Source organism: Furipterus horrens, unplaced genomic scaffold (assembly GCF_987537825.1).
Source record: "Furipterus horrens unplaced genomic scaffold, mFurHor1.1.pri manual_scaffold_13, whole genome shotgun sequence".
In the NCBI taxonomy this organism is placed as follows: Eukaryota; Metazoa; Chordata; class Mammalia; order Chiroptera; family Furipteridae; genus Furipterus; species Furipterus horrens.
The window spans coordinates 5,532,470-5,547,368 of NW_028327183.1; the positions used below are offsets into that span (position 1 = coordinate 5,532,470).

Here is a 14,899-nt window from a genome sequence, read left to right on the forward strand (position 1 = left end):
ACAGTGAAGAGAGCTCTTGGGTACAATACGTAACTCTTAATTTATCTACAATATTTTATGGGTTTATAAGTGTATATAATAGCAATTTCTGAGAAGAAGACAGTCTTCCATTGCTCTTTGTTTTTCAGGTTTCTTTTAAAAAATTTTTAATTAATGTGTTTATTTTTATTATCTTTTTAAAAGATTTTATTTATTTTTAGAGAAAGCGGAAGGGCGGGAGAAAGAGAGGGAGAGCAATATCACTGTGCGGTTGCCCCTCGTACGACTCCAACCGGGGACCTGGCTCGCAACCCAGGCATGTGCCCTGACTGGGAATCGAACTGCCGACCCTTTGGTTCACAGGCTGGTGCTCGGTCCACTGAGCCACACCAGCCAGGGATCAAGTTTCTTTTTTATTCACTGATTTGACAAATATTTATTAGGCACACAGTGGGGATATAGTGGTGAGCTGAACAGGTAGGGTCCCCTGCCCTCATGAAACTTTTAAAAAGCCCCTTCTCCTCTTCGAGGCTGTTTGTGGGAAGAATAAAATTTAAATGTTGTGCAAGGCAAAAAAGAGTCGAATGACATTTTTATTTTTTATTTTTCAATTACAGTTCACATTCACTATTATTTTATATTAGTTTCAGGTGTGCAACATGGTGGTTAGATAATTAATAATTCATGAAGTGATCCCTCTGATAATTCTCGTCCCCACTCGGCACCATATGTAGTGTTAAGTGACATTCCTAAAAAGTTATTTTAATACAAACTGAGACGTAGTTTTATTTTCCTCGTGTCTTTGGCACAAGCTGGATGGGTCATTTATCTTCTCTCTGCAGCGTTTTTGCACTGGGAGAATATAATACGTACCTGCAGACCCAGTGATGAACAACATGTCTGTGTGAGGTCCCTTTCATCTCTAGGGGCATCATGCCGGGCATCACAGACAGGGAGCAGCACCGGACTGTTGTTACAATACCCACGATACCAGGACCGCTCTGAAATGGGGTATCCCTGGCACCAGAGGTCACCGTTCAGCTATTGGGTGCTTCTTGTTTGGCCCACATGATATTTTTTAAAAAAACTTTTAAATTACTTTCCAGCATTTAAAAACCAGGAATTTTCACATTAAAAAAAATATAAGTAGATTTTATCGTCTGTTTTGAAAAGGTATGAATCTGGCTCCGACCCAGCTTTTGTGAATGGCGGAGCCGGCTGTTGCCGAATCGTGGCTGCTCTTGTAGACAGAGCAGCCTCTGCTTGACTCCTTCATGTTCCCTCCCCGGGCCTCATGGGTATTTGACTTTGCACCCCCTGCATTAGCCATTTGGGTCCTGAGCTTCATGCAGGAGAATCCCCTGGGGAAACCGCGCATCCCTTGCCGCGATGGGGTGCTGAAATGTTGCCCTGGAAGCCCATCGATGGTCCAGCTGGTTGTACAGCGGTCCCTCTCTATATCGCGGTTCACTCATCGCGGCCTCACTGGATCGCGGGATTTTTAAAAATATTGTATTTAATTATTTATTGTGGATTTTTCGCTCTATCGCAGGATTTTGTGGTACTGTACAATAAACACTAAAATAAATGTAAGGTTCCTACTTCGTGGATTTTCACCTACCGCGGGGGCATCTAGAATGTAATACCCGTGATAAGTGAGGGATCCCTGTATATATCGCCCCATGGAGTGCATGTAATTCTGGGCCCAAGAGGCCGAGGTCAGGGTCCCTTTCCTGGTTAGTGCTGGTCAGGTTACTTTGGATCTTTCGCAATGAGGTACTATTTCCTTCGTTATCTCTGTCTTCATTTCTTCCTGTCCTCTCTTCATCTCTTTGTAGTGTTTTTGATTGTAAGCAACAGATTCTGGTGAATTTGAACAAAGTGGGGCTTTAATGAAAGAGAATATTGGATAGCTCAAGGCATCAGAAGTAAAGAAAATGATCCGGACTCAGAAAGGTCAGGAGGCCAGGAATACCTGGAGTACCATGTGTGGTACGAACTAAGGAAATTGATCAATTGCCTCCAAATTTTTTCCCATTCTTTGTCATTCTTCTTACGTGTCTGAAGTCCTGGAAAAGAGAATCAGGTTGGGCTGGCCCACGTCCTTGATGGGGACAGTGGGTCACTTTGGTCGACAGCCCCTCCAAGACTACGTATGATGGCAAACCTCCCCTCACGGAGGTCTGGGTGCCGTTCCAGGAAAGGGGACTGGGTGTAGCTGGAAGGCGGCCCAAGCAACAGATGCGCCGTACCCGTCTTCCCAAGGCTGTCGTGAAGAGTCATTGCGCACTGTAAATTGCAACAGAGCAGCAAGAAAGTAGTATTTCGAGTTCACGAGAACCAAATCATGAGCGTGCCCTTTAAGTATAACAAGGAAGCATTGGCATTGGATAAGGAATACGTTGAGTGAGTACAACCAAGTGACAGTTTCATGCCTTTTAGCAATTGCTTGGGTTCTAACAGCTCCAAAGCAGTCGCGCTAACTTCAAATGGAAAACAACACCTCTACGTGCTGAAGGTTTCTACTCCGGTCACGTGTGATGAAAAGTTCTACAGTTAAAACTTGAAAGGCATTTGCTCACTCCAAGTTTTAGTACTAATAGGAGACTTTTGATTGTCTTTTTAACTGTTTTTATAGGGTTACATAAATTTGCATGTTTAAAGTACACACATAGGGAAAGAGCTGACCAGGGTGAGGGGTAGATACAATTGAAACAACAATTTCAAATGTGAGTTCTGATGGTGACGCTATTGGACAGAGTGAACAGGAGGTGATGTGCCTTGGACTCCAGATGCTTCTAAAAGCAGCGTCTGACATTCCCCAATCCTAGAGAGAGGCCTAAGTGTTTTGGGACTCATTGATGAGCCTAATTTTTCAGAGGGCCACAGTCATGACCACAGAATAAGTCATTCTCCCCAAAATTATACGTCTGAGAGCATGAGAATCCCTGTACATATTCTTTGAACGACATAGTAGATTTTCAAATCTGGAAAGATACCTACTGAGCTGTAATCCTCTTTTTGACCTCTGCGCTCTTCTTTCTTTGCAAGATCTTGATTTGCGTAAAGCAAGGAAAATAGGTGAACACCACCAAAAACGTTGCCTGCATGGCTGGAAATAGAAACTCATGATTCAAATAAGAGAGGCAGTACAGAAAGCCTCAGCTGGGTGGCAGGAAACGGAGAGAGAGAAAGTCGGAACCTGCTCCTTTTTAAAAGGCAAAACAAACAACTCACAGCGAAGTGGACGTGAAAATCATCTCTAATACTAGCTCCTGGTAGGCAATTCCCAGGGAGAAAAATCACTGGTGGGCTGAGAAAATTAGAGCAGAAACCCACAGGATGTTGGCGTGTTACTTACGGCAATGGGGCTTTGGCGTTTACCCCGTGCCATGTACATTGATTAAATACAAAATATGCGCCGGCCATTTTTGACCATCATTTACGGTATTGATTTGTTAGCAGGGGGACTGTAATAAAAAAGTCATTGATTTGCTGTCCTTATTTGCTTATGGGCTTTTTTTGTATTATTAATTTTTCACTCCCCTCTCTCTCTCTCTCTCTCTCTCTCTCTCTCTTTTCTGTTTTTCTTTTTTCTTTTTTTTTTGTTTTTTGGATCATTTCTTCTAGACAAATGCGGTGCTTCATGAAGTTCGAAGAGAGGGGGTCCCCGTGGGACAAAGGAATGGGATCTTGACCGCCATCCTCGGCTCGCTCAGCACGCGCCAGAGCCTGCGGCAGGAGTGGCATGCCAGGTGAGTGCTGTAACACCACGGGGTTTGTTGTCCCTGAAGAACAAGGGCTGGGTTTGGCTCAGCCCTTCCTTACGGCTGGTCTCGTCCCTCTCATGGGCGGGGCCTTGAAAAGTAAGCCAGTGTATGTATGTTTTCAGCCAAAGTTAGCACCTTGCGCACATTGCAATATAAGTACCCGAGGCTGAAGAACCCTTTTAATCAGTGGCCCGGAAGTCCAGCATGGCTGTTCTGGTGGAGCCGATGTCTGGGGTTGCCTGAAAGTCGTCTATTTCTCAACCCCCCCTTAAGAATCGACCAAATCGGAATCACGTTGGTTCCCGCCTAGTTTCTTTGCACGCAGGTGTATCTGTGGTTAGAAATCTGTCACTGATAGAAAGTTCCTACAGATCATCAGTTTTCACCGAATCGATGCTTGTGTACTACCTGTCATGGTATCCTGCTCTTGTCTGACAAACAGGTGATGGATGGACGGCTGGCACGGCTCCCCACAGGTTCCCGTTAGCCTTCAGGTCTGTCGTTTGTAAAAATTGTTGAAGTTTCATCTGTCTCTGAGCAGGAGGGAGAGGAATCAAGGAGATGAGGCTGTGCGTTGTCTCAGAGTCTTATTCGATGTTTAAAAATTCGGTGTGCCTGGGAGTCAGGGACATTTATTGATAGCCATCATATTCTCCAAGTGAGTTCATGCAACAGAATTTGCAGTAATTGATGGCTTTACTAGTAACAATTATCATAGAAATAGATGTGTCGGAACAAGGCTGAAGGTGAGCATTTTCCAAGGACAGGAGATAGTAAAGAGTATGAACTAACCCTTGCGATTGGGTATCGGGAAGCTGTTCTCTGAAACAGATGTATTATCTCTAAATTCAGACTTGCTTTGAAACAATCGTTTAAAAATTCCCAGTGCTATTCTCCCCTCCCCCCTTTTCTGTTTTGTGGCCAGAGCCAGTGACAATTTCGACTGTAGTCATTACATTTCCAACTTAAGTTTCGATAATTAAGTTTGAGACTTTCTTTGTGTTACAGTGTAAGTATGTACAGTCAGTAAAATATGCACATATTATTAAATAATGCCACATCAGTGTGGGGCCATCAAGAGGTTTCTGTCTCTGGGTTTGACCTTTTCCATCTTCTCCCACTGGTGATTCTTACTAAATGGGAAAAGGAGAGGCAGAAAAATGCCTCTATAATCTTCCTCCCCCCACCCCCATCCCTTGCGAGACAGCACAGCTCAGAGACTGGATGTTGGTGATGCAGGTCTTCTGCTGGGTGCCTTTGGCTTGTTGACACGAATCTGCTAATACGCAAAGTCATCAGAAGACGTGGCCTGCTGCAAAGGAGTCTGGTCTCCGCGTCTCTGGCCCTTCCTGCTCCCAATTCAGTCAGGAGCTGGAGCCAGGGTTGAAGCGGATGTCACCTAGCGTCCGAAACAAAACTTCCCAAGCCCTTCGAGGGAAGAAAGAGCCGGGCAGCCGACACACTGCAGGCCTTTCTTAAAACCAAACCACCTGAAAGAACATTTCAAGAGGGTGCTGTCTGGAGAGCTCCGAAGGAAAAGTGTCCTCCGAGTATTAAATAACCCTAATCCTCCCCCTCGCCCCGTCTTCGCCCCATTCGATGTTCCCCATCCCGGTGACGTAGCTCAAAGACTCATCCACGTGGTCCGTATAAACAGGCTGTTCCCACACCTTCCTTTTCCTCAATAAAGCCGCATCGGGGCCGTTAGAAAACACCCACGCGGTGTGACCGAGCGGCCTTCGTTCCAGAGACCGGCCTGTTGTGTCCTTTGGAATTACAACGAGGAAAAATGTGCTCTGACAGAAAATAATTAGCGCTCGCCAAAGGCCAAGCAGTAGGTTGCGGGGTTTTACTTTCATCAAAGCTATCAGGGGATCGGTTAGATTAGATAATAGAAATTTTTTCCTCTGGAAGTTAAATGCAGGTGACTGTAATTACCTTCCCCCGCTCGTCAGAGAGTGCGTGATGAATAGTACGACTTCAAGAAATTCAGGCCCACCGAGGCTCCGCAGCTGGCAATGACTTCAGCCCAAGTCGGCTGGAAGAACGCTTCCCCTCCTCCGCTCTCCGGCCGGTTCCTTTGTGATAACAGTGTCGGCGAGAAGTTTGAGTGAAACTTGTGACTTGATTTTAAAATATTAATGGTGATGACCAGAGCGAATGAAGGTAGGGGAAGACAGAAGAGGGTAAAGGGGCATAAACGGTGATGGAAGGAGACCTGACCTGGGATGGTGAACACAGTACAATATACGGATGATGGGTTATAGGGTTGTACACCCGACACCTATATAATTTCATTAATCGATGGCACCCCAGTGCATTCAATAAAGATTTTAAAAAATAGGAAAAAACAACAAAACATTGTGTCTCTCTCAGGCCAGGAGCCAGGCCATTGTCTGGGGATGATTCACTGATGTCTCTTAAACTGAAAGCACATGGTCGCTGTGACTTAGCTTCTGGAGGAAAGTGTCAATTCTGCATGACTCGGGAGTAACTGGGTTTGTCACAGTGTCACCCAGCCCTGCGATTTCAGAGGCCCGTCGGAGTGCCGTGGGTTTCCTTCGCCAAGCTTGGTAATCCCATAAACAGCCCTCTCCAAATGGGCTTGTTAGGGCTGTCTGTTCATTTCCCCGGAGTTGAATGATTCCAAGGCGCGTCGGGAGAAGCCGTGTGAACTCAGGGTAAGTGTTAACAGAAGCGGCCCAGCATTTCTGGGGACCAGGCTTTGTTTATACAGCCCACTCCGCCTGATGGACAGCTTGTTATAGCTTTTAAAGAACTGGGCAAGCCCTCTGCTCTGACCCCTCCCCGACCTCTGCAGCCCAAGGGTCAGGCTGCAGCTAATAAACGCCCAGGCTCTTCGGGTCCCCGGTAGGAAAAGGCAGAGAAAGAGCAGCTGCGAGGACTGGGTGTCCCAGGACGGGCTGCGTTAGGGTCACCCTCTGATAATGAAAATGATTACCAAATTATATGGAAGTTTAGCCGCAATAGCCAGGGAGAGGAGGGCGGAGCCCAGTGTATTAGGTTTGATAAATGAACTGTGAAGAGGCCCATCTGGCTCTCAACATCTTTTCTCCCCCTCACTGCCTACCAAGGGGAAACATTTTAAAATAACAGCGGTACATATAGACTCAATGACCCATGCAAGGAGCTGGAATGGATTAAGATTTAATGGTGACGGTGGGAGAAATTATCATTTGAAAAGTGCACTCAGGAAGAGGTACAGTTCGGTGTCTGGGCCCGAGTTGTTTTCCTAAATAACACGGAGTAAAAAATCAGCGCCTTTGTTTATCTTACACAAATCCCCAGCGTCCTGCCTCGACTGCCGACAATTCTGAGGGCGTGTTTATGCTGGAGTCACTATTCGTGGTCAGGATGAGTGGCAGCTATTTTATTTCTGCCCGCTCGCTCGGTGGCGAGAATGTAGGCGAGTCATGTGCTACAAAAAATGCTGTACAGAGTTTGGGATCCGTTCCAACATCTGCCCGCTGAGCGTTCTGTGTTTTTTTGATACTGAGTATACGTGTGACCCTTGCACGCTGTTTTATTTTTCCTACCACTTGGCTGTTTTCCTGTAAGAGTAGGAGAAAGCCCATACTGTTAGTTGAGTAGATAGGCTTGTTTGTTTCTTGCTTACATTTTCAAAGGAGCGTCACAGCGATGCTAATTAGTACCAACAACGGGTGGGTCACACGCTATATATTTATTGACTGTTAACTGATAAGGGGGATCTGTTTAAAGCTGTCTCCCAGCTTCCTGTGAACAGTGTCCTGGCTTCTGACCAGTGACATTGCCGTTCACAAAGCTCCATATTCTTCAGAGGCAGCTGGTACATCTTGTGAGTCTACTTTCTGAAGCAATAATGCTTTTATTTAATGAGCATTTTTGTATGTTTTTATACGCCCGCCATGTACAAAATGCTGCATGAGAGGATGTGCTCCGCAGCCAATTTAAGAATGTGTCAGGCTGAGAATTTAGGAAGTTCCTAGAAGGAGGCCATGGGAGGCAGTGGAAGGGGGCGTGAGGGAGCCAGGTTGCCCTAACCCACTCAGGAAAGAATGTAATTGTACACAGCTTCGAAGAATAGAATTGCTGTACTGTCGAAAACCTTTATCTTGAACTACATTGTCTCCATAAGACAAGCCTCGCCCAGACAATAATTCTATTTAAAATCGGAATAAAGAACTCCTGACCATTATCCCAGGTTAGCATTCCTCCCTGGTTTTGACTTTATGTATCTCCTTGGGGATTTACAAGTGAGCAGGAAGCCAGGTGATGGATAATGCAGAGAGATGAGGGACTCTTTGACAACCACCTGTGCTTTTTAACTTTACAACAATGCCTTTAAATTTATGCTAAATAAGGTACAAATTCAACAATAAGACAAAACCCAGGCCATGGCTCCGTTGGTTGGGTGTCATTGCGCAAAGCGAAAGGTTGCCGATTTGATTCCCAGACAGGGCAGCCGCCTGGGCAGCGTGCAAGAGGCAGCTGATTGGTGTCTCTCTCTCACATTGATGTTTCCCTCTCTTTCTTCCTTCCTTTCCCCTTTCTCTGGGAAAAATAAAATAAATAAAATCTAAAAAAAAAGAAAACAGATATAACTCAAATAAAATAAAGTTTCGCATAGCATAAACTTAATCATTTTAAGATATGCAGCTAAATCATTCAGTGCGTTCAGGACACGGAACAGCCATCACCGTCACCCGACTCCAGGGCATTCCCATTTCCCCGAAGTGAGCCCCTTGAGCTGGTATCAGCCGCTCGCAATTTCCCTTCTCCCCACAGACCCCGGCAGTCCCTGACCTACTTTCTGTCTCCATAGATTTGCCTGTTCTGAACATTTCATGCGAATGGACCCATACAGCCTGCGGCGCCTTTTATATCTGGCTTCTTTCCTCTAGCGTATTGTTTTCAGAGTTTATCTACGTTGTAGCATAGAAGTGCTCCATTCCTTTTTATTTGTCATATAATATTCCATTGTATGGGCATACCACACTTCGTTTATCAGCTGATGGATCTTTGGGTGGTTTCCACTTTTTGGCAGTGGTGAACAGTGCTGCTATGAACATCCATCTGCAAGTTTTCAGTGGCAGGCTTTTGGTTCCTTTGCGTGCACACCGGGGAATGGAGTTGCTGACTCACAGGGTGGCCCTGCGGCCTGCTTTTGAGGAGCTGCCAGACTGGCTTCCGCAGCTGCCACCCCGTTTCACATTCCTACCAGCGGCGCACAAAGGTTCCCCTTTCTCCGCGGCCTCACCAACGCGTGTTTGGTTTCGTTTTAATTACAGACATCCTAGAGGTATCAGCGTGGTTTTGATTTGCATTTTTCCAGTGACTAATGATGTTGAGCATCTTCCCATTAGTTTGCTGTTCGATTTTCAAACTTGGCAGGCCTGTGCTGGGCTTGTTAAATGGATGGGGTCCCACACGGAGCTGTCACCAGGGAGCGGCTGTGCCCGTTTCCAGCTTACCATGGACAAGCCTGGCCCTTTGCTCACGGCCCCGCGGACTCGTTTCTGGAGACCTCAGCCTCACATCTCCTGCCATTCTCTTATGAGTCTTTCATTACTGTGTCTCTGAGCATTGCACGCTGATAGGAATGTGGCCCTGATTCAATGGAAACTGTCTGCTTGTCACTAACCCCCCAGCTGCTCGGCTCAAAAAGGACTCCTTTTAATTCCTGTGTAGACAACCTCGTTTGGGTCCAAGGATCCCGAAAATGGTGCTGAGAACAGTTTGAAGGAATGTTTACGGCAGCTTCTCAGGAAAGCTTTCAGAACTGCTCACTTCCTGTTAAAAGTAACTCTCTGGGCCGAGATGGCTCCGGAGGCCTGTCTTCCCCATATTGGGCTCCGGCGACTCAAAGAACTGCCAGGTTAGCACTTTTTTTCTGGGCAAGTAAAACAGCCATCTTATTATTGAAAGACGGTTAGCCATGGCGCCTTCTCCAGGGGCACTTACAGTTTGGGGGGAGCTTATGAAAGGAGTAAGCTGTTGACTTGGTCTCCTCCCTGAGCCAGCCGTTCCTGATCTCCAGCCCTTCCTGGAAGTGAGAGAGCCGTACAAGGAGAGAAGGGGTGTGCAGTAGGGGGTGTGAGGCCTCCCCTCAGGCCATTCTTCCAAACTAGGGGCTGGGTTTCCGGCCAAGAGGAGTAAAACTGGGGCTAAAGGTGGCTTGAAGTCCATATTTCACCTGCTCTGGTCAGCTGTTCTTCGCCGGTCACCTGCTGATGTCCCAGTGTGGCTTTGATGATGTCAGTGCAGTGATGTGCACCAGCCTTGGGGACTTGCATTTGGGCCCCAGTTGGATTCCCATGTGAGGGGCCTGTGATCACAAAAAGGGGAACAGCTAGCCCTGGGGGTGGGCCGTGGGACGATGAGGCCAATGTAATTCTGTAATTCCCTCCTGGGACACCATGTGACTGAGTCATCCGGCCACGTCAACTGCCGTCCCTCACGGTACGGAGTGGCTGCTTCTTCGGGCAGTGGTGGCCGGGACGTAGTTCAGCAGCTGTCCGCTGCGCCTGGCTGGCTTTGTTGGCAGGGCTGGGGTGGGCATGGGGAACACGTAAGGGCCGTTCCAGGGCCAGCGGGGAGGCAGTGGCCTGCTAGCACCAGCGATGTCTCTCTTCTCGATGCATCTGCTCCATCTCCTTTCATACCCGCAGTCTGCGCTTTCTGCTGCCCTTAGCAGAACGCCCTCGGGTTCTCCATAAAACCCCGTAACCCCATAAAACCGCCTCATAAATGTGTAAGAATTGAAACATTGTATAAATTTAGAACAAGGATTAAATGAGTCTAGAGATAGGGTTACCCTTCATCCAAGATACAGTAACTTATCTTAAGGAGTCAAGTGTTGTTAATGTTATTGCCATTGTTACCGGCAGTATGTGAGCAGCTTGATGGGGGACAGAAGCCCCTGGGCTCGTGCGCGTCTTATTTATAAAACCACCACGTTGGCTCCAGGAAGACTCTGCCCCTGGCAGGTTTCTGACCGATTGGCTGCCGGCTGTTTCTTGCTGGCTGTTTCTTCTTCAACTTCTTGAGAAAGCATGGGTCCGTTCGTTTATTTATTCAGCACACACTATTAAGTGCCTGCTACTAACTGGATGAGCACTGTTCCAGGTACTGGAAATACGGCGGGGAAGAAAACGGACGAAAATGCGTCTTTCGCGGGGCTTGCGCTCCGTGGCGCGGAAGCTCGACCATTTCTGTTAAAAAGATGTACGTAGTTGTCATGTCCTGCATTTCAACAACATGCAATGGGACCAGGATAGGGTCCGTCATCCCGCTGAGATGAAAATATAAAATTTTCCTTTCTGATCCTCTCCTAAAATGATCGCTGGCCGTTCAAGCCCCAGGGGCTCGTACTGGTGTGTGCTCTTCGTGAAATCCTGATGTTCCGAGGGCCACCGCTCCAGTGACTTTTCAAAAAAATAACAAAACATGTCACCTTAAAGGTTTTCACCTGAAGAAAGGCTTACATTCAGGGCATGCTGTGTTCACAGGTATGTCCTGAGAGGGAGCAGGGGGAGCTGTACCTGTCTTGTCGGGGGTGTGATGGGATGAAGTCTGGGGGCCACCTTCTCTCTGATGGACCTCGTTCTCAGTGTTAAGTGGTGGGGACGGGGAGGGCTTTTTCTTTCGGACTTTTTACCAAAGTTGGAAGCGGGAGTCAGATTGCCTGGGCGTGAATCTCGGGCCCACTTCTGTAAGCTTGGGCGCGTCGCAGGGAGAGGTTGTAACTGGACTAGTTACTTAGCCCCGCTGAATGCAGTCTTCTCGTTGGTGACTTGCCTGGAACTGATTTCACAGGGCAGAGGAGGGGGTTGCATATAAAACACACAGAGCAAGTGCCTGTAACATACTAGGTATTCAATAAAAGTGACCCATCCTCTTCAGGTCAAAGCCAAAATGTCAAGAATGAGCCCAGCCACACTTATCCAAACTTGCCCTCTCCTTTGAGGAGGGCCCCATGTTAAATCCTGGCCTCGTGGTGGGAGCCCAATATTGCTGAACAGGGACAGAGAGGAACCCCGGATGGAGCTGTGCTGTGCGCTGTCACGTAGATTTGACAGACAGACGCCTGACCTCCAGCTTGAGTCCTGTCTCCAGCTGTCTGTGGACTCCGGGCATGTCCCAGACACTCTGGATCTCAGCAGGTTCATCTAGAAGAGAAGCGGCTCGATCCAGGAGGCCTCAAAGGCGTCTCTGCCCTGACAAGGTGTGGCTCTCTGAGTAAGACACCAGGGAGTAGCTAAGGGTCGGGCAGGGGTCAGTCCTGGCCGCTTCTACCTCTACTGTCCTTGTACCAATATAGCGATAAGGGTCACTAACATTTAATGAGAACTCACTCCGTGCCAGACAGAGTTTAAATACTTTATACGGTAAGAAATGGAGGCACAGAGAGGCAGCACAGTTAGTGAGTAGGGGAGATGGAATTTAAGCCAAGACAGCCCAGCCCAGACCTGTGCTGTGTGGCCGCCACCACAGCAGGGACAAGGCTTTGCTCTTGTAAACACGCATATGGTCACTCAGTACCTTGACCAGGTTTTGCAGTGCAGGGCTTACAGCCCTTCCAGGACTGTCCCCCCCACCCCCCCAAGTGTGGAGGTGCACTGGTGTGTACCTGCAAATATCCGTTTCCTCTGGTACCCAAGTGTGTTTCATCCTGGTTAGTTGTGGGGGCGTCTCTCTCTGCGAGGAAGTAATTTTCAGCTCCTGCTTTGTAAATGTTCCTTATCATGAACCCTTTAAAGGGAGGTTATCCCTTTATAGCGGTGCCATCTCTCTTTTGTGTTGGTTACAGTCTTTTGGGGGGCGGGAGGTCAGGGGTACTGGTGAGAACATTCAAGCGGGGCTCCCAAGCACCTGTAAATCCTCGATGATGTGGGAGCTGCATTGGTCAAGGCTGATTTTAGTAGCACGGAGAGCATTTACATGCCCTGTGATGGGTTGATTACCTGCTGTACATGATGTTTATACCTGGGAAGCTGGTCACTGCACACGCAGCGCAGCGACTGTATTCTGTCTCGGGGTGCGCCCGGTGTTTTACAGATTTCCTCTGTGGTGTGCAGTCCGGGTTCTAGAGGAAAGTTGTCTTCCCGCTGAGGAAGTAAAGAGGGGCTGGGGAGGGGTAAGGACAGTCTCTGCTGGCCTGTAGGGGACACTGTTGCCTCATTTATCAGAACGATCTTCAGTATCTTGTCCCAGGACAAGAAACAAAACAAACACGTCAAAAAACAAAAATAGGTCAGTCCCCTGCACACTGTTCAGTGAGCGATTCCGGTGTGTTTACCGTCGTCAGTGTTCTGGGGCATTGGCCAGGCTGTTTAGCATCTGTGCACAGAGAAGAACGGTCAGGCACTTCTTTCCAGGATGGAAGTGAGTGACAGAGTTTTCCCGGTTCGTTCTCTCCTGGAAAGTGTGCTCGGGGGCTGCTTTTTAGTTTAACACACGTCGCGGTCTAGTGGACCATCTTCCTTTTTTACTAAGATGGGCCCACGTTCAGTTGAAATGCTTCCGTTCTCCTGCATTCCAGGCAACAACCGTAAGCCTTAGAAGGGCGCTTTGGAAGTTCTGATTGCATTCTTCCCATCCAGCTCTCTCGTTACTGAAAAAAGGTGCTGTTTTCTGAGCAAATGAAGTCACATCGACCGGGCAGGCGCGAGCAGGACTCCGCGCAGGCCGGACGCCAGGTGCTCAGCCTGGCTCTCGGTTCCGCGCGGCTCCCTTTCCAGACTGTCGACAGCCTCTGCCTCCGTCCAGGTGCCCGGGGCCTTGGCAGCGAAACCTCCTCCGCCCGCCTGCTCCACTCTGGCCTCTTCCCGACCAGAACCCGGCCCTGGAAGGCGATCGCAGTGAACCCTGGGAAGGCATCGGCTTGGCTAAGGCGGCGTGCGCAGTAATGATATTGTTAGCTTGCTTCATTTCCAGTTTCCCCATCAATTATACCGTGTGCTCCATCCAGTTGGTGCTCCCCTCCCAATGTTAATTATAACCTACAAGACTGTTACAGTTAATTTTATGGCAAGCATATTGTCTCTTCAAGGCTCTAGAGCAGCTCATAAATTATCTTGAAGGTAAAATGTAACTTGGGGAACTAGTTATGAAAATTCCATCCATCTCGCTTAGGAGCTGCAGCTGCTCCTGTCAGCTGCCTCGCCACGGCGTTGTGAAGGAATTACGGCGGGTCAAGTTGAAGAGGGTAGGCCCGGGCTGTCACCGAGGAGGAAGGCTGTCCTGGCCCTGTCAGACACGTACCTTCTGCCAGTCCCTGGCGATTTCACTTTGCAGGCAGGAAGAGGCAGCCGCGCAGGTGGACGGTCCCCAAGCTGTCTGGATTCATTACCTTACAGAAACTTGTTGTCGGGAGGCAGGTCCAGAGACCTTTCCCCCTCTCTGTCGTCATGATGGGAGGCATCGTCTGCAAAGTGCGAGGCAGATGACTCTCTCTCTAACTCTGGGTTTGGTTTGGCAGACCACCAGCCGAGAGGGGACAGAGTCATTGGAGACACGACCTCCTAGCAGCCCTGTCCCCCCCGCCCCCCCCCAATCTGGTGATGGGTCTTCCAAGAGCCCTGGCTGGAAGGAGCATTTTCTTTGTGGTTGTTAGTTTTCGTATAATCGGATGAAGTAAGATTTCACCGTGAACAAATGTACTCGGAAATTGCCTCCTAAATAAATTAGCAGGTTATCTTATTGGGATAATAAACACACCCCGTTTTCTGCTTCCTCGCACGAAGGATAAGCTTAACATTTCAGCCCTCGGGGCCTGAGCATTATTATTTTTAATGACTGAACACAGGTCTTTCATTTAGCTTGTTTGTATAGTTACTGTAAATGATCTTTCTGCTGTGGGTTCTCCATTTGAAATTCTGCATGGGATGCTCGCTTTCGAAGCTCAGAGGGGGCCTCTGAGGACGGGGAGCCAGGCTAAGCGCAGCATCGTCTGACTGCACTGGGAACACGCGGTGGCAGGGCAGTCGGAGAGGCTGCGTGAGAGCACGCCTGCCCGCCTGAGTCCACGCGCAGGTCTGAGTGACGCACGCGCAACAGCGCCGGCCCGGGGTGGGGGGCAGGCTGAGAGCCCTGGAAAGCAGGGGATGTTCCCCGAGCCGGTGACTTCTCCCTTTGTATTTCGGAGC

At 48.4% G+C, this 14,899-nt stretch overlaps 1 protein-coding gene across 1 annotated transcript in view; it reads left to right on the forward strand.

Moving 5' to 3' along the window:
- The window catches only part of FTO (FTO alpha-ketoglutarate dependent dioxygenase), a 254,429-nt gene that overhangs the window by 106,125 nt on the left and 133,405 nt on the right, over positions 1-14,899 (forward strand). The window contains exon 8 of the mRNA XM_090260181.1: positions 3,610-3,734. Within this exon, the coding sequence (XP_090116307.1) occupies positions 3,610-3,734 (125 nt within the window). The remainder of the gene's footprint in view (positions 1-3,609; positions 3,735-14,899) is intronic.